This window comes from Oncorhynchus kisutch, linkage group LG14 (genome assembly GCF_002021735.2).
Source record: "Oncorhynchus kisutch isolate 150728-3 linkage group LG14, Okis_V2, whole genome shotgun sequence".
Classification (NCBI taxonomy): Eukaryota; Metazoa; Chordata; class Actinopteri; order Salmoniformes; family Salmonidae; genus Oncorhynchus; species Oncorhynchus kisutch.
Window position 1 is genome coordinate 49,214,956 of NC_034187.2, and position 20,224 is coordinate 49,235,179.

Below are 20,224 nucleotides of genomic sequence, written 5' to 3' on the forward strand. Positions count from 1 at the left end.
TTGAGATCAAATGTTTCAAATTTGCAATGTTGGCCAAAATCCATCTCGTTCCATCTTCTCCCACTGCTGGCCAGTGGGCTTCCTCTGACTACCATATTAGTAGTGAGTGGAAACACTAATCAGATGCTTCACATTTATACATCCACTGAAATATGTCTTATGTTCTATCTGTGATGTTTCCTCGCAATCAGCTGTTGTTCGGTTAGGCTCTGCGATATTGTCCTAGTGTATGTCACGTGCGAATTGCACCAGTATTGAAAAAATTAAATAAAGGAAATACCCACAATTGTACATACTAGTTTACTGAAAATCAAGCTAACAAGGAACCCAAACTGGCTGCGCGCATGCGCCATCGTGCATACATGTATTTCGTCCCCCCATCCCAAACGCGATCACGACACGCAGGTTAAAATATCAAAACAAACACTGAACCAAATATATTAATTTGGGAACAGGTCGAAAAGCATTAAACATTTATGGAAATTTGTTAGCTAGCTTGCTGTTGCTAACTAATTTGTCCTGGGATATAAACATTGAGTTGTTATTTGACCTGAAATGTACAGGGTTCTCTACTCCACCAATTAATCCACACATAAAACGGTCAACCAAATCGTTTCTAGTCATCTCTCCTCCTTCCAGGCTTTTTCTTCTCTTGACTTTATATTGCGATTGGCAACTTTCATAAATTAGGTGCATTACCGTCACTGATCTCGTTTGTCTTCAGTCACCCATGTGGGTAAACCAATGAGGAGATGGGAGAGGCAGGACTTGCAGTGCAATCTGCGTCAGAAATAGAACTGACTTCTATTTTAGCCCTTGGCAACGCAGGCGCTCGTTGGCGCAATAATTGAATAATATAGATTTCTACATTTATTTTGCAACGCTTGCGTTGTAATAACAATTCACTGTGGATATTTTGTCTCATATTACCTCCTACATAAAGACAACATCTGCAGACCATAGGTAAAGTACATTCAATTAATTTTTTTCAACAGTCTGATTTGTGAAAGGGCTCCTGAGTGGCGCAGCGGTCTAAGACACTGCATCTCAGTGCTAGGGGCATCACTACAGACACTGGTTCAATTCCAGGCTGTATCACAAACAGCCATGGTCGGGGTTAGGGTTTGGCCGGGGTAGGCCGTCATTGTAAATAATAATTTGTTCTTAACTGACTTGCCTAGTTAAATATATTTTTGTATTTATATATTTTTTTTATTGTTAATTTTCAAAGTATAGAAAGGACTCTTATTCTGAAGGATTCCAAAAACCGTGACCCGGAAAGTACTTAATTATTCTTGTCTGCTTCACAGCGGTAGTACCGAGAACGTACCGGGGTGTGAAACACAAATTTGCCGGCAGAACAACACCAAAAGAGCGGCAAAGTGTTCACGTTTATCGTTCGAAGAACAAATGTCAAGTAATTGTTATTATCCTGGCAACTGATGACGAGGCAAAACGCCGAAAGACTGAGGTATCATTAAAGCCGTTCAGGAATAGGCGCCGTCTGTCGAGTCTCCGTGAAATATTTTCAGAGACTTGTCTTTGAAAATAAATAGATTTGTCTGCTGGAAACAATTAATACTCCAACGATCATAATGGGATACGTCGTTTAACTTGTGCGGGTTGACAACAACTGGGGAAATTTGTGAGGACCTCTGGTTAAGTGTACACCGCAAGCGGCCCGTGTCCACATCAGCGACAGAAGCCGGGGTGTCGGCTTGAGAGTCTTCGGGTGGAAAATCTCCAACACTAGAGCTACAGCGCTGACTAAATAGCGTCGTGCGAACAGGAGCTGCGCCGATATTTGACCATTGGGAGCCGGGGAGTATCCGGACAGAGACCTCATGAATGGAAATCGGAACTTCAGGTATATTCTTACATCGTCTGTGGAACGCCATATTAAATTGTTACATTTGGTGTTGAAGTTTTGTAGGCTGACTAACGTTACCAGTTTAATTCCTTAAAGGATATAGCATACGATCAAACCTACTATGCCAATCAGATGAAATTAAATATAAACTCATTCAGTCCTTTCACTGTACTGTCTGGGTTAGAAAACTAATTTGGGTGACCAGATATACTGTCGTTGGTAAGATTGTTTGCTGGTTGGTAGCCTCTGACGGGTCCCCTTCAACCGAGGGGTCCAGCTGCGACATAATCTCTGAGCAGTCATCTCTCATGGTCTCTATGCTGCCACCTACTGATATGTAATCTCTCAGGAAAAGTGGGGGATTCGAACGGAACCATAGAGTGCTTGCAGTTGCGTCACAAATCACCTAGCAACCCCAAACTTCGTGTTGGAAGACCAAACTCACATGCTGACCAGACAGCTCGCTCGCCATTGCACGCATGTTGTTTTTGTCCACGCACACCTTGAAATATCAAAACAAATTCTGAACTAAATATATTAATTTGGGGACCGGTCAAAAAGCAAGCATTTATGGCAATTTAGCTAGCTGTTGCTAATAACAACCCAATGTTTATATCCCAGGACAAATTAGCTAGCTAGCTCTTGCTGGCTAAATTGTCCTGGGATACAAACATTGGGTTATTATTTTACCTGAAATGCACAAGGTCCTCTACTCCGACATGTAATCCACAACAATTAATCTGCAGATAAAAGGGTAAACCAAGTTTGTTTCTAGTAATCTCACCTCCTTCAAGATGCTTCTTCTTTGGACTTTATATTGTGGTTGGCAACCAACTTTAAGGTGCATTACCACTACCAACTGGACTGGAGTCTGGACCTCAATTCATCTTTAAGTCACACACGTGGGTATATGCTCCTAAAAACCAATGAGGAGATGGGAGAGGCAGCACGTCAACTGTCACAAATAAAACCAATATCTATTTTAGTGCAAGCACTCATTGAAGTGCGCAAGCAGTGTGGGTGAAATGATTGAATAACATGTATGCGACGCGAGCGGTGTGGTCAGCATGTCAGTCTGTTGAAAGTTCTCCAATTGTCCAAATGGCTTGCTGTGTTTTGCAACCACCATGAACATTGGAAAGATTGCCCGTTATTTTGTTTTTCAAGGACCCAGAAAACAGGCAGGGTACAACCTATTCAAGTAAGTAAACATATTTTTTAAATGATCAATGTATTATTAGCTAGCTAGCTTGCTACAGAAACTTAGTGTGCAGGCTAACTTAAATGAGCTCCTTACGTAATGTTCACTAGCTAGCTAACTTTACATACTGTATAGGTAGCTAGCTACGTGAATTAAATATCACCAGTTTACGAACGTCATATTAGTTAGTTATCTTTACGTATTTGTTGTAATTCCAAATGCATTTGTAGCTAGGTACTGTAGATAGCTAACTAACAGCCATGGAAGAGGGTGACAGGATTAGCTACCACTTCCAGTTGTCAGAGAAGGGAGAGTAGGCTACTCTGGATATGGCAGGTAACTTTGTGGGAGGACACTATGAAACTTCTCCAGTTCCAGTCCCTAGTGAGGAGAAACTGAGGACAGATTTTTCAGGGATGTCTAACTTTTTAGTATAATGCAGCCTGTTTCTTTTGTGTTTTCTGTCTTCAGATACAGAGAGCTGTCAAACCCTTGTCTGCAGATGAAGAGCTCACGAGAATAAGGATACATCCTTGTATACCATGGATATGTTAGCAAATTTTGTCAACAAAAATAGTTTAAAAGCCACACAATGTATAAACCTATTACAACTGGAGCAGGCCAACCTTGCTGGGTGTGCAGGCTTCTATTCCAGCCCAGCACTAATGCACCTTATTCAATGTATCAAACCTAATTAGTTAATCAAGTGAGCTACTGCTGGACTGGAGCAGAACTCTGCACACCCAGTAGACAGGGATCGGTGGAGCGAGGTTGGTATTGACATTTCCACTCCCAAAATTGTTTTAGTAATGGTAGCCTATTTGTTGCTAAAATGTCTACACGTTTACATATGGATTAGCTTACTTGTACACTTTTAAATTATATGAAAGTGTTGATTTTTTGAAGTGAAGTGTTTTAAACTTGTTTTAATTGTTAACTTAACTATTATTCAGGATGAATTAGCGCTTATGTTGAATTAATCACAGATCGCAATCCAGCAATAAAGAGGGGAAGGTAATCTGTCTCTAATTTGTCTGTTCCTTTGTTGTATTCTCAAATTAACATCACCTTTCTGTTTAGTCATAAATTCTCCAAATAGTTTTATTTGATTGCCACAATGTTTACAGGATATCAGCCTTGTGAACCCATTTTTTAAATTGCATGCAATGCCAATGCAGCCAAAGGCCTACAGCAGTGGTTCCCAACTCTAGTCCTTGAGTACCCCCAATAGCAAGCACTTTTTCTGTAGCCCCTGACAACATACTGATCCAACTCATTGAGGGCCTGATGATTAGTTGAATCAAGTGTGTTTGCTGCTACAGTAAAACTGTACTGTTGTGGGGTACTTGGGGACCAGAGTTGGGAACCACTGGCCCACAGTATGATGGCATTAAAGCAAATGTATGCATGATCTGAAAATGTGGTCGAAGGCACCTTTTGGATGATATGACACAATGTGTAGCCTCCGGAGGTACGCAGAGGCCAACTTGAGATCCGTACCGCATCGCCGTGCACCTCTCAAATTTTGTAACAATGTGGAGGGCTCTGTATAACTCTGCATTGACATGATTGGTAGGTGAGGGCGGGCGGGAGGTCCTGTATAAACACACTCACTTCCTTGACAACTTCCTTCACAACAGCTCTGCTCCACGTACCGCAAGAATTATGAATGCCCCGACTTCTGCAGAGGCCGTATCAGCGAAAATGCTGCATGGCCAATGCAGATGTCGGATTGACCATGTAGTGCCTTTAAGCCTCATGGGCGTTTGCAATCCACCCCTTGACATTGTCCATCTGAAGCAGAAAATAGCTTAACTCACACACTGTTTACATATTGTTCAGCTATATGTTCTCAATTTAAAAATGATACCAGTAGACAATGTATATGTGGCTAATCATTATACTGGATTTTGTACATGCCGTGTACTGATATTACATTTTTGGTTTAAAAAAATTCAACCCTTGTAATCTGGGTGGTGAAATGTCTGAAAGCTGGAGATAAGATCCTTAGCTTAAAACATACACACAATTACTACTACCAAGTTCAATGCCAGATACTTTTCTCCAAGAAGAGCTGAGTGGCACTTAGAGGTGCCACTGTGATAACTACAACAATTACATTGTCAATGCTAAATATGTTTTTATGAGGCTAGGCAAAGCAGAGATGACAATGATTTTCTTTCACCCATACAATAATATTCGCTATAATTAAAGTACAGTATGTTTACAATAGTCTTTCACATGTTCCAAATTATATTTTAGATATTCATACGGTTTAAGGGGGCACTTTTGTCCTGACGACAAGGTAAAGGTGCTCTACTCAAATGGCACAACCGACTCGCTCAGATTTGACCAAAGTGCAGCATATAACAACCATCTCGTATAATTGGAGGGACGTCTCTTTTCATATCTGGAAAAGGACCAAGTAGTAGAAACTAATGCTGCTGCAGCACTGCACATCTTCACAGTGGGAATCCAGTCGACATGGGTGTCTTGATAAAGGTTAGCTGCTGAACCTACAGTAGTACATAATCAAATGAATCACGGTTGATGAATCAACTAGTTTTAGGTTCTGTTATCATGCAGTTTGCGGTAGTCACTCGGGTGATAATTAATGCGCTGCTCTTCCTATATGGCCGTCAGGAGTCAGCAAGCCCTCTATATAAGGAGTTTCAAAAGTTGCCACTCAACGTTATTTGGGTTATCGGACGTTAGTCTGCAGAAATGACAGTATGGAATTTCAGTAATTAAAAAAAGTATGTATTCACTAACTGTGAGCTGTGTCTTTGAATGTTACATCCATGGCTACCGGATGGTAAACTTAGTTTTTTCGTAAATGAAAATGCTAGCTAACGTTAGCTACCTTTTTTTTTTTTTTTTAATCATACATTCGACTATTTTATTAATCAATATTTTAAATAATAATAATAGAAATATCAAGTCATGGCGGTTCTAGTAGTTATGGAATTCCAGCGCTTCTAGTGATAAGACTCCTTGAAAACCCCCACTTCTCCTTATGTGGTTCCTTTCACACCCCCACTTTTCCTGAGAGATGCACTGCGCTAAGAGATGACATATCAGTAGGTAGCAGCATAGAGACCTGAGGGATGACTGCTCTGAGAGATGATGTTGCAGCTGGACCCTATTGCATCAACCGGATGTTTGAGTTTTCAGGGGAAATGGAAAGAGAGCCTGTGACGTGACTTCCGCTTTTGGACATAAACAAGACGACACTCCATCTTAACTCCTTCTCCACATTTACTCGATTGGTTGAACAGTGTAGTAGAAAACCTGCTAAGACAGCTATTTAAATATTTTTTTTTATCTTCTTGTCAAGACCAGTACACTGAACATGCCCTCCAAGGACCACCCATGTAATATCCAGGAATTTATTTAAATTTCCCTTATGAACTGTAACTCAGTAAATGATTTAATTGTTATGTTATATTTTTGTTAAGTATAGTTTCAGGGTTTATTTTATGCCTGCTACGTTAGCTTAGCCAGTTGGTAAACGTTTTGCAGATGTCTGTCATAGGCAGGTGGAAGGCCCATCAGGTCAAATCAAAATTTTATTTGTCACATACACATGGTTAGCAGATGTTAATGCGAGTGTAGCGAAATGCTTGTGTGCCTCATCTGGAGCCTGTGAGAGACTGGCTGGCTGTGTGTGTGTTTGGAGGTTGCCTGCCTGCCTTCCACACCATCTGGTGTCAGAAGTTATTGAGTGGTGCTCACTGTAGCCTCGCTCAATAATCAGATCAGCCACAAAGTCTGTTAACTATAACCAATGGGCAGCTGCTTTGAGAGTAATGGTTGTTGGCATACTTTTGAGCTGTTAACATTGAAACCAACCATGATTGGAGATGGATATGATTTGTGCTGTCTGCTTTCTTAGCACTCATTCGACTCGACACAGTCTGGTGGATCGGCATGTTTTCTGACGAACAGGATGACTGCTTACGAGACTATGGGAATCAAGAGGCCATGTCATTAGGTTAATAAGGTCCATCTTATTCTATCAGTTTAACATCAAATCTTAAAGTGGCAACGTTTTGGGCGACCTGACCAAATTCACATAGAAATGTGAGTTATAGCGCTGTCGTTCTCATCGAAAGCAAGTCTAAGAAGCGGTAGATCTGTTCTATGTGCGCTATTTTTATACTCCCCGGTCTTTTTTACGTCTTTTTATTTACACCTTCAAACAGCTGAAAATACAGTATTTTTGGATATGGAAAATAGATTTCACAAATGTATTACTCTACACTATAATTGCTTGTCTTGTAACAACTGAATTAGGCTATTAGAATTTTAGCAACCACGAAATGGAAGAGCAATTTCTGCATAGTTCTGCTTTAATCTGTATTTTGTGTCTTAAATGAGGCGTGGTAGATAAATTATGCATAGATTAATAAAATTGCCTACTTCCTCCAAAGGAGGTGTTTTTAGGGGAAAAAAGGATACATTTTGCACACACCAAATGACACGTGTGTTAATGTGGCTCGAGAGAGGAGCCAAAGGTAGGATACAACTGCCGATAGCTCTTGATCATGACTCTCCGTTCCATTACTTTACACGTAAGAGCCATTGGACAAAGGCGTCTTCTGTACAAGGGAGTTTTGTTAAAAGGTCCGACGCTCGGTCTGAACATTAACACGCATTGCTTGTGGTAGGGTTTTGGATGCATAAGGGCGTTTTATATCAGCAAGACTAAAATGGCATGAAGGTTAACTTGATATACACCTTTCTAGGGTTAGTGTTCCCACAGGGCCATATCTCCATGTTACAACAAGGGTGTACGGAAGACCGAGGGACCACCGGTGGTAATTAGCTATCTAGCATGCACCGAAAACCTGTGGCCGCCAGAAGGTGTCACTGAAAAATACTGTTGGCTGCAACTGTGGTAAAGCTGGTTAAAAATGTGAAATTATTTTGATGTGATATGAAAGGCCTTATGTTTCTAGAATTGTTTTGCAATTGAGAATCAATCCACATGTGGATGGAATATTTGGCTGTTTTGGCTCCCGGAGCCAGTCTACCAAAGTATTTTTTCCCCCCACATTTTGTTGTTACAGCCTGAATTTAAATATATTAAATAAAAAATTTGTCACTGGCCTATGCACAATACTCCATAATATCGAAGTGGAATTCTGTTTGTAGACATTTTTTACAAATTTAAAAATTTAAAAGCTAAAATGTCTTGCGTCAATAAATATTCTACCACTTTATTATGGAAAGCCTAAATAAGTTTAGGAGTAAATATTCAAACAGTGAATTTCAAACAGATTCAATCACAAAGACCAGGGAGTTTTTCCAATGCCTTGCAAAGAAGGGCACCTTGGTAGATGGGTCAATGTTTTTTAAAGCATATGTTGACTATCCCTTTGAGAATGGTGAAGTAATTAAGTATGCTTTTGGATGTTGCAGCAATACACCCTGTCACTACAAAGATACAGGTGTCCTTTTTAACTCCGTTGCCAGAAAGGACAGAAACCGCTCAGGTATTTCAACATGAGGCCAAATGGTGACTTTAAAACAGGAACAGGAGTTTAATGGCTACGATGGGAGAACTAAGGATGGATCAACAACATTGTAGTTATTCCACAATACTAACCTAAATGACAGTTTGAAAAGAAGGAAGCCTGTACAAAAATTATATTCCAAAATATGCAACCTGTTTGCAATAGAGCACTAAAGTAAAACTGCAAATCCAACACATCACTGAGTACCACTCTTCATATTTTCAAGCATGGTGGTGGCTGCATCATGTTATGGGTATGCTTGTCATCGGCAAGGACCAGGGAGTGTTTTAGGATACAAAAACAGAATAGAGCTGGGTATCGGCAAAGTCCTAGAGGAAAACCTGGTTGTCTGCTTTCCAACAGACACTGGGAGACAAATTCACCTTTTCAGCAGGACAATAACCTAAAACACAAAGCCAAATATACACTGGAGTTGCTTACCAAGATGACATTGAATGTTCCTGAGTGACCTAGTAAGTTTAGTTTTGGCTTAAATCTTCTTGAAAATCTATGGTAAGACTTAAATGGTTCTCTAGCATTGATCAACAATCAGCTTGACAGAGCTTGAAGACTTTTAAAAATAATTATTTGCAAATATTATACAATCCAGGTGTGCAAAGCTCTTAGACTTACCCAGAAAGACTCACAGCTGTAATCGTGATTCTAACATGTATTGATTGACCCGGGTTTGAATACTTAAGAAAATGTGATATTTCTGTATTTCATTTTCAATAAATTTGAACACATTTCTAAAAACACCACGTTTTCACTTGTCATTATAGTGTATTGTGTGTAGATGGACGAGGAAACAAATATATCTAATTTGAATTCAAGCTGTAACACAAAGTGGAATAAGTCAAGGGGTATGAATACTTTCTGAAGGCATTGTAATGTCCTTGGAGCTAAAGGATTAACGATAGGGTCCTTCAGAGTACATCTTCGTCAAAGCTGCCGAGTGCCTGTACCTGGCTAAAAACAACTGGCAGACTCACTATGTTGAAAGCCTACAGCTTTCACATGGTGTTTGTTTTGTATGTGTAAACCAACAGAGCCCTAACTATAAAGGGAAGGAGAAAGAAGAGGCAGTTAACCATCCACACCTCCATTGCTGCCCACTTGGTTGTTTAGGTTCAGTCGGTGTATAAAGTTAAGGTTTGAGCGCATAGGCTATTTCTGTTCCAACACACCATCTTCCTTTCCACAGGTAAGCTAAGCTAGACCCTTGATGAGATCAGTTTGTGTTTTTGTCCATTTTTCCTTGTCAGCATTTTCTACATATAACATTTCAAATTACATCACTACATGGTTATTTATTTTTTTAGCTGTTATTTTACCAGGTAAGTTGACTGAGAACACGTTCTCATTTGCAGCAACGACTTGGGGAATAGTTACAGGGGAGAGGAGGGGGATGAATGAGCCAATTGTAAACTGGGGCTTATTAGGTGACCATGAAGGTTTGAGGGCCAGATTGGGAATTTAGCCAGGACACCAGGGTTAACAACCCTACTCTTACAATAAGTGCCATGGGATCTTTAATTACCTCGAGAGTCAGGACACCCGCTTAACGTCCCATCCGAAAGACAGCACCCTACACAGGGCAATCACTGCCCTGGGGCATTGGGATATTTGTTTTAGACCAGAGGAAAGAGTGCCTCCTACTGGCCCTCCAACACCACTTCCAGCAGCATCTGGTCTCCCATCCAAGAACTGACCAGGATCAACCCTGCTTAGCTTCAGAAGCAAGCCAGCAGTGGTATGCAGGGTTGCTGCTGTATGTGTATTTTTTCTGAATAAACATAAAATAGCATTAAAAGTGAAAAAATGAAATAGATTGATTTTAAAAGTTAAAAGAAAATGACCAAAAAATATGAAAGAAGCCAGGGGTTATAGTTGTATAAACTTATGATAGAGTTGTAAGAATTGTGTTTTTTTGTTATTGACTAATTCTAGAGATTTTATTAGATATTGGATTTCAAGTGAAAATATATTGCATTTAGGGACAGATTTCAAATATTTGTTTTTGTGTATATACAATTTACCAGCGAGAATGAAGAAATTAACGACTAATTCAGTGGTTTTGTTTTCATTTGAATAATAACATTTTACATCTTTCATTGTAAATACATGGGTCTTATTGATTATATAAAAATTGTAAATACTTGCTCCAAAATATCTTCACAGAGTCACACACACAGAATGTGTATGATAGTTTCTCCTTTATCACAGAAAATGTCCTCTAAATTCATAAAGTTATTGCAAGGATATTTTTTGTGCCGGATTTTAAAGTGATTTTAAAAAAAAACTACAACTTTATTTGACATACAAAATGGGTGAGGGAGCAACCAAGCTTTCTTCCATTCAATTTCAGTAATATGTGCGTTCCAGAATATTTTCCCTCTAGGAGATCTTGTTCTCGGAGTGAAAAAGTTATCTTATGAATGTATTACATTTCTTATCCAGCAGGGGGAAACCTTGTAACATAAGTTGTGCATCTATCATGACATGTTTGCCAAAACACAAATGAGATTTCATTAATTAAGTCCTGAAGATATTGCTTTGCATATAGAATTAAATTCTTTATAATGTATTGGGAAGTTGTGTTTCTAAGAACTTTCTATAAGAGTATATTTCCTTCTTTATCAAATAGATGTTCCACAGAAGTGGCTTGTGTGGGGAGAAGTTGTGGACATAACATCGTTTCCAGGCTAAAAGGGCTTGTTCATGAAATTTGGACAGTTTGATGGGTAATTTTGCTGGAGAACAATTGCACTTCCACAAATTGAAGACCACCCAATTTCATAAAAATATGACAGGGAATGAAGTACCATATAGATTCTGATCTAAGTATACATATTTTTATCCAGTTTACTTTAAAGGTATTGTTGATGTCAATGAAATCTAGTACTTCAAGCCCACCATCAGCTCTTTGGTTTGATATTACAGACTTCTTAAGTTTGCGTTTTATTTTTCCATATAAAGTCTAGGAAAGTTTTTTGTTGTTGTTGATATCCTTGCTGGTTTGATCAGCTACAAATAGGGATAGCAGGGTAGACAAAACGTGACAGACCTTCTGCTTTGGACAATAAAACCATTCCAATAATACGTTGGAGACAGTTATTAAAGGTGGATTTTGTTTACTTTAATCTCATATGAAATTGAGACGTTGACGGACAATATGGTGTTTCACCATGTACACCCCTAAATATTTCACATTGTCTTTCACTGCAATATTCTCAACAGATTGGTAATTTGAGTCATGCAGGGACAATATTTCGCATTATTTAAAATCCAGATCAGAAGCAGAAGAGAATGATTTCATAATATTAAGTGCAATAGCAACTTGATCCTTGTCTTTTAGAAACAGAGCTGTATCATCTGCTAATTTTATATTAGTTATATTCCAAATATTGAAATACCTTTTAATTCAGGGTTGTTTAAAATGTTAGATATTTATTTTAGTTGTAGAAATAATATAAGTGCTGAAATAGGGCAACCCTGGCGTACACTATGGTGAATATTAAATCTTTTAGATGTGTTACGATTAATCATAATGGAACTATTAATATCTTTATAAAACATTGATAACAGAGACTTAGTTAGTCCCGAAACCAAGTGTACAGCGAATGTATTAGGAATTTGTGTTCAATTGTATCAAATAGTTTATCAAAGTTGAGGAATAAAATAATAGCCTCTGGGTCAACTGACTCAGCGTAATCAATCAAGTCTAAAACTAACCTAATGTTACAGCTGATGTGGCGACCTTTCATGAAACCAGTTTTAGTTTCATTAATAAGGTGGTTTAGGCCCATTTAAGTCTATTAGCATATGCTAAAGTTATCCATTTCTAATCTGTATTTAATAATGTAATGGGTCTCCAATTACCTATGAAAAGGATCTTTATCAGGATTTGGTATTAAGGAAATAACCCCTTGTTTTATGGTAGTAATCATCTCACCCATAGCTAGCCATTCTTGGAACATGTTGAATACTGGTCCCTCTAAATGTTCCCAAAAGTGTAAATAAAATTCCACAGAAAGACCATCTGTTCCAGGTGCCCTTCATAGATTTAAGAGCATCTCTAAATCTATACAATCGAAAACTCCTCTTCACATATGGACTTGAACTCATCAGAAATCATTGGAACATGACCATGGACATGTTTTATAAAATGTTCACATTCAATCCCATTCAAATTGGATTTATACAGATTTTCACAGAAAGAATACACAAAGTTAGAGATTATCTTTGGGTCTTTACACAAGGTATTGCCAATATTTAGGGGGGGGGGGGTAGCCTAGTGGTTAGAGTCTTGGACTTGCAACCGAAAGGTTGCAAGATCGAATCACTGAGCTGACAAGGTAAAGATTTGTCGTTCTGCCCCTGAACAAGGCAGTTAACCCACTGTTCCTAAGCCGTCATTGGAAATAAGAATTTGTTCTTAACTGACTTGCCTAGTTAAAAAAAATTCTCACCCTCCTCAACCCATTTTGCTCTAGATCTAATAAAGGCCCCTTTAGCTAAATAAATGTACATTTGATCTAGTTCTAATCGAGATGTATTCAAATCCGTTTCTTCTTCTGTTGAAAGGGTATCCTTTTCTAAGAGAACATTACATTTATTCATAAGCTAATTTAAAAAAAATGTTTTGCTTCTTTAGTTCCTTACTGCGTGTAATGGCGATTTAGATCTTTTCTTGAATTTAAATATTTCCCAGTTACTTCCATGCTTTGGTTCTAAATCATTTGAGTTAAACAAGTCTATGGTCAAGTTATGTATGCTCTTGTTAAAGACTGGATCATTTAGGAGTGAATTATTACATTTCCAGTATCCTCGAATGTCACTGGATTTTTCAGAACATTCTAATAATATAATTTTATGATCAGTCAAAGGAGCATGTTTATGATTTACTTCTTGTACATACTGTAAAAGTGGGGGAGAAATTAAAAACAGATCAATTCTGGATCTGATTCGTCATTGACCTATTACACCAGGTGTATTATTTAAGTTAGTATTAAAGAAGCGCCATGTATTGATCACTGTCAGTTTACAGCAAAATGAGACGTCACTATTCTGAGATCTTTGAGCTATTCTAGGTGGAAATCTATCTAAAGAGTATCAGGTGTTTCGTTAAAGTCTCCAGCTATTATAAGCCATGCATTTTGTATTCTTGTTTTGCAGCTCAGTAAGCTTATCAGCAAGATCCAAAAAGAAAGTCTTATATGAGGAGGAAGAGTTTTACCCATATACAGTTGAAGTCGGAAGAATATATACACCTTAGCCAAATACATTTAAACTCAGTTTTTCACAATTGCTGACATTTTAATCCTAGTAAACATTCCCTGTCTTAGGTCAGTTAGGATCACCACATTATTTTAAGAATGTGAAATGTCAGAATAATAGTAAAAGAGTGACTTATTTCAGCTTTTATTTCTTTCATCACATTCCCAGTAGGTCAGAAGTTTACATACACTCAATTAGTATTTGGTAGCATTGCCTTTAAATTGTTTCACTTGGGTCAAATGTTGCTGGTAGCCTTCCACAACCTTCCCACAATAAGTTGGGTGAATTGTGGCCCATTCCTCCTGACAGAGCTGGGATAACTGAGTCAGGTTTGAAGGCCTCCTTGCTGGCACATGCTTTTTCAGTCCTGCCCACACATGTTCTATAGGATTGAGGTCAGGGCTTTGTGATGGCCACTCCAATACCTTGACTTTGTTGTCCTTAAGCCATTTTTCCACAACTTTAGAAGTATGCTTAGGGTCATTGTCCATCCAGAACCATTTGCCACCAAGCTTTAACTTCTTGACTCATGTCTTGAGATGTTGCTTCAATATATCCACATAATTTTCCTTTCTCATGAAGCCATCTATTTTGAGAAGTGCACCAGTCCCTCCTGCAGCAAAGCATCCCCACAACATGATGCGGGCTTCACGGTTGGAATGGTGTTCTTCGGCTTACAAGCCTCCCCCTTTTTCCTCCAAACACAACGATGGTCGTTATGGCCAAACGGTTCTATTTGTGTTTCATCAGACCAGAGGCCATTTCTCCAAAAAGTACGATCTTTGTCCCCATGTGCAGTTGTAAACCGTAGTCTGGCTTTTTCATGGCGGTTTTGGAGCAGTGGCTTCTTCCTTGCTGAGCGGCCTCTCAGGATATGTCGATAAAGGACTTGTTTTTACTGTGGATATTGGATATAGATACTTTTGTACCCGTTTCCTCCAGCATCTTCACAAGGTCCTTTGCTGTTGTTCTGGGATTGATTTGCACTTTTCGCACACCAAGTACATTCATCTCTAGGAGACAGAACGCGTCTAATTCCTGAGCGGTATGACGGCTGCGTGGTCCCATGGTGTTTATATCTGCGTACTATTGTTTGTACAAATGAACGTGGTACCTTCAGGCGTTTGGAAATTGCTCCCAAGGATGAAACAGACTTGTGGAGGTCTACAATTATTTTTCTGAGATCTTGGCTGATTTCTTTCAGTTTTCCCATGATGTCAAGCAAAAGAGGCACTGAGTTTGAAGGTAGACCTTGAAATACATCCACAGGTACACCTCCAATTGACTCAAATTATGTCAATTAGCCTATCAGAACCTTTTAAAGCCATGACATAATTTTCTGGAATTTTCCAAACTGTTTAAAGGCACAGTGAATTTAACTTAATGAACCTCTGTCTGCAATCAACTGTTGGAAAAATGTATTGTCATGCACAAAGTAGATGTCTTATCCGACTTGCCAAAACTAAAGTTTGTTAACAAGGAATTTGTGGAGTGGTTGAAAATCGAGTTTTCTCCATAAGAAACCTGGACTCCTTGGCTTCTTTCCATACGACATCTCTGCAGATTCTCACAGTTTTATTATATTTAGCTTTTATTTAACTAGGCAAGTCAGTTAAGAACAAATTCTTATTGTAAATGACAGCCTTGGAACAGTGGGTTAGCTGCCTTGTTCCGAGGCAGAACGACAGATTATTATCTTGTCAGCTCGGGGATTCGATCTTGCAACCTTCCGGTTACTAGTCCAACGCTCTAACCGTTAGGCTACCTGCCGCCCCACATTGTGAACCACATGATGGTTGTCCGTGGAGATCTGTCATCTCTTTGCTTTCCCAGGCGGTGCACCACGTCGATGACATCTGGGAGCTTGTCACGAATCCTGGGTGCTACTTTCCCGAGGATGTCAATGGTAACGCTCCGTATGCTCTCCCAGTCCTCAGTTTCAGGTTCCATCTCCGGCTGTGGCGCTGGACTTCAATGACATGATATTCTGTCGCATTTGGAGATTCACCTGTTGCAGTTTCTGTATTTCAGCTTCAATGGTCAATATTTTTTTTTGCTTTGGGTTGACACCTGGTTGAGATGTTGCTGCACAGTGGCTGAGAGAGACTATTGATTTGGAGGTAGTCTGTTTTTTTTTTTAATGATGGCCAGTTTCTCAAAGATGGCTTTGGGAATGTCAGGGTTGGTAGAACCATTTTTGACTGCTCTGTATTTGGCTGGAGGGCTCTTTACCGCCCCACATTGTAGGTGGCAGTAGTGAGAATAATTAGAAATTTTGCCTTGAGTTCTGGAAAGTCTTCACGTGGGCTACTAGCATCTGAGGTGATAAGCATCTATTCAGCCATGCCTTGTCCTTTTCGGTTTCTTCTGCCCATGTAGTCGTGTGATCACCGTGTTTTCCAGTCACCTTCTGTTACTTCATATAGGCAAGGTTCAGATTACCCCCCCAAAAAAGATTACATCTTCGAATATTGATCATAATCTTCCTGGTTTATCGAGACATACGTTCAAATACACCCGCTCTTGGACTCCCTCTTGTTAGCATGGTCTGTGTTACCATGGAGAAGTGGCAACAACATAGGTGATGTTGGCATGGAAACGACACAGGAGCGAGTGATAAGACACTGGGGGACGCGTCATCACAGACGATCCCACTCCACTTCACCGTGTTTCTGGGAGTAGGGTGAAGTTGCCCCTAAATGCTGGGTAATTTCCCCCATGAGGCCTAATGGTTAAGTTTAGTATTGGGGTAGGCAAGCTTATCTTAGATCTGTACCTAGGGGAAACTTTATCCCGGAGCACTTTACTACAGGGTCCTTCTCTGACCCTGACACAGTGCTATGAACCAGGACAGCCTCACCTTTTCAGTTTCCCCTTTAGGCCTAGTCATCTTTTTTTTTCAATTTGAGGTCATAGAGATCCTATAATAAATGTTCTACATGTAATTCTACGTTTAAGGTCTACAATATGTGAAGAATACATCCTATTTAACTCATAGGTCAAAAATATGGTTTATTATATTCTTCTTTCCACATGATTTTGATTGGATGTTTTCCAGTATATGAGTGGATGTCATGTCTTTTGTGTGGGTGTCGGAGTAGGTCGTTTACGGCTCATCTGAGTGTGGGTAGTGTGTGGTTTTGTGACGTCATGATTACCGGAGTAGTTTCCGATGAGGCTGTCAATGAAAGTGCTTTGGTAGAATTGGCGTAGTGTGGCTGGCACACCCCTACTCTACTCTCATCCAAAGCTTGTGTTTGTCAGTTAGGATAATTCAATGCCTTAACGTGGTGAAATTGACCATAAAACTCTGGCCTTTAGTGTCAATAGCTCTGGGGAGGAAAAAAAAACTAGGCTACTCATGACTCCTATTTCATCACCACCTTAAGTGGGATCCCACAATACCCTCACAGCCTTTTTATAACTGCCTTTCGCCACATTATCTACTACTTCCTATCTACAGTTTGATTTTGCTCTTGTTCTCACTTCGTCACACTCACTCTCTCTTGATCCCTTTCTTTCCTTCTCCCCCACAACCTCTTTCATAAGTGTTTTTATATTGAGTACTGGCACCCTCTCTCTCTCTCCCTCTAGGAGATGTTGGGGCCCAGGCCCTGTTCTCAGTGCCACGGAGGCCTGGCTTTGGCACCATGGGGAAGCCTATCAAGCTGCTGGCCAACTGCTTCCAGGTGGATATCCCCAAGATGGACGTCTACCTCTATGAAGTAGACATCAAGCCCGAGAAGTGCCCACGTCGCGTCAACAGGTAAACAGCTGTCCGTCAGTCAGCGTCAATATTCTCAAACCCACACAAACTGGCTGCAGATCTTTCACGTGATCTCATGAACTGTACTTTGCATCACTTTACCCACTTAAAAGACCAGGGTTATGGAGCAGTGTTGGAGAGTTTATATATTTGTCTCTCTGGTGCCCCTATAGGGAGGTGGTGGACTCCATGGTGAAGCACTTCAAGGTGACCATCTTTGGGGACCGAAGGCCAGTCTACGATGGGAAGAGGAGCCTCTACACAGCCAACCCCCTACCAGTCGCCACAGCGGGGGTGAGTTGCGCGCGCACACAAGATACACATGATAACATTTCTAGTGTAATTTACAATGTTGAATGTCAGATGGGTGTGCTAGTGATACATTGAGTTGCTTGAGCTCCCATATATATTCTCCTCAGGTGGATCTGGATGTCACCCTGCCAGGGGAGGGGGGTAAGGATCGCCCCTTCAAAGTGTCCATCAAGTTTGTGTCGCTAGTCAGCTGGCACCTGCTGCACGAGGTCCTGATGGGGCGCACCATGCCTGAGCCCTTGGAGCTGGACAAGCCCATCAGCACCAACCCTGTACACGCAGTGGATGTGGTGCTGCGACACCTGCCTTCCATGAAGTGAGTGACTGCTGCCGCCCTAGTGGACAGCACTGGCATACAGATTTATCTATGGTCTGAGGGCCAAGGCGTGTCCACGTACTGTAGAACTGCTATAAAAGCTCTATGCTGTGTTTTATTTTTATTTTTTTCGATGTGGAACAAGCTATTCTGTTTGGTGTGCAGTTTAAGAGTATAAATGTATTTATATTAGAGGTCGACCGATTAATTGGAATGGCCGATTAATTAGGGACGATTTCAAGTTTTCCCAACAATCGGAAATCGGTATTTTTGCACGCCGATTTTGCCTATTTAAAAAAATTTATAAATAATGTACAACTTTATTTAATAAGCCAAGTCAGTTAAGAACACATTCTTATTTTCAATGACGGCCTAGGAACGGTGGGTTAACTGCCTTGTTCAGGGGCAGAACGACAGAATTTTACCTTGTCAGCTCAGGGATTCAATCTTGCAACCTTACTTTTAACTAGTCCAACGCTCTAACCACCTGCCTCACGAGGAGCCTGCCTGTTACGCGAATGCAGTAAGAAGCCAAGTTAAGTTGCTAGCTAGCATTAACATATCTTAGAAAAAACAATCAATCAATCATAATCACTAGTTATAACTACACATGGTTGGTGATATTACTAGTTCATCTAGCGCAGTGGTTCTTAACCTTGTTGGAGGTACTGAACCCCACCAGTTTCATATGCGCATTCACCGAACCCTTCTTAATTGAAAAAAAAAAATCACATTCAAAACATAGGTATATATTTGACTGGTGCACAAAATGAACCGTGCATCATCATCACTGTGTTCAAAGAACAAAATCATCAAAACATTTTCACACAGATGATCATTTTCACACAAAACAAAAACATAATAATTAATATTTACTGCAAATCAGTGTGACTTCTGCTGTTGCCTTTCAGAGACCAGTTCAGAAATGCGCGGCTTCACCTTGGCAAGTGCCACTCTCATGTCATTTTCGCAACAAAGTCGGTTCCTTTTCTTCGTTTTTATGTCCAGCATCCTCGAAAAGGATTGCTCGCAAAGATATGTTGTAACAAACGGTATGAAAATCTCCAGAGCTTTCTTAGCAATAACAGGGTACGTTACCATTTGTTGACACCAAAACGTTGAAAGCGTTGTTGTTCTGAAGAGTTGCTGTTGAACCTGGCTCTGCTGAATTTCAATGATTTCATCGAGGTATTCATCATTGACATCTGTTGTCTCAACACTAAACGTGAACGGCTGTCTCACCCATGCCTGGATATGACTCTCTTGTAGGGAAGTATCCGTCGAGAGACTTTGCAAGCTCATCTAAGTGCGTGGCAATTGCTTGCTTCAGTTCAGCGGGTACAGAAATGTCTCCGATTCCAGATACATCTTCGATCTTACTTACACAGTCGTCCAGCAGGGGAAAGTTTGCGAAGTTATTGTTCTCTGTTCGTCGTTTCCATAACGGTAGCTTTTTTTAAAAAGCCTTCAGGTTTTCCTCCGCTTCGATGATGTTGACTCCACCGCCCTGCATCTTTTGATTGAGATGATTGAGAGCTGCGAAGATATCGGCCATGTACGCTAAAATGAGAATGAACCCAGAATTTTTTAAGCAATCTGCATGACAATGTTGGTGCTCTTGCAAAAACAGGGCTAATTCCACACGCATGGCAAAAACACGATTCAGCACCTGTCCCCGGGATAACCACCTAACGTTAGAATGGTACAGAAGTACCTCGAATTCAGAGCCCATTTCTTTACACAGCACACTGAAGATGCGATGCCGCAGAGCACTAGTTCGCACATAGTTCACGCATTCCACTACAATTTTTAATACTTCTGCCAGTTTTGGAGGCAAGGTTTTTGTTGCCAACGCATGCCTGTGCAGAATACAATGCGTAACAATGATGTGTGGTGCATCGGCTTTCACTAGCGCACCAAAACCAGACTTTCTTCCCAGCATGACTGGAGCTCCGTCCGA

At 40.2% G+C, this 20,224-nt stretch overlaps 1 protein-coding gene across 1 annotated transcript; it reads left to right on the forward strand.

Moving 5' to 3' along the window:
- Window positions 1-1,280: 1,280 nt before the first annotated feature.
- Window positions 1,281-18,268, forward strand: LOC116352859 (protein argonaute-3-like). The gene is made up of 4 exons (XM_031788480.1): window positions 1,281-1,867; window positions 17,465-17,636; window positions 17,810-17,930; window positions 18,056-18,268. Exons 1-4 carry the CDS (start codon window positions 1,849-1,851, stop codon window positions 18,266-18,268), a joined length of 525 nt encoding a protein of 174 aa, XP_031644340.1. The 5' UTR covers window positions 1,281-1,848.
- The last annotated feature ends 1,956 nt before the right edge of the window (window positions 18,269-20,224 follow it).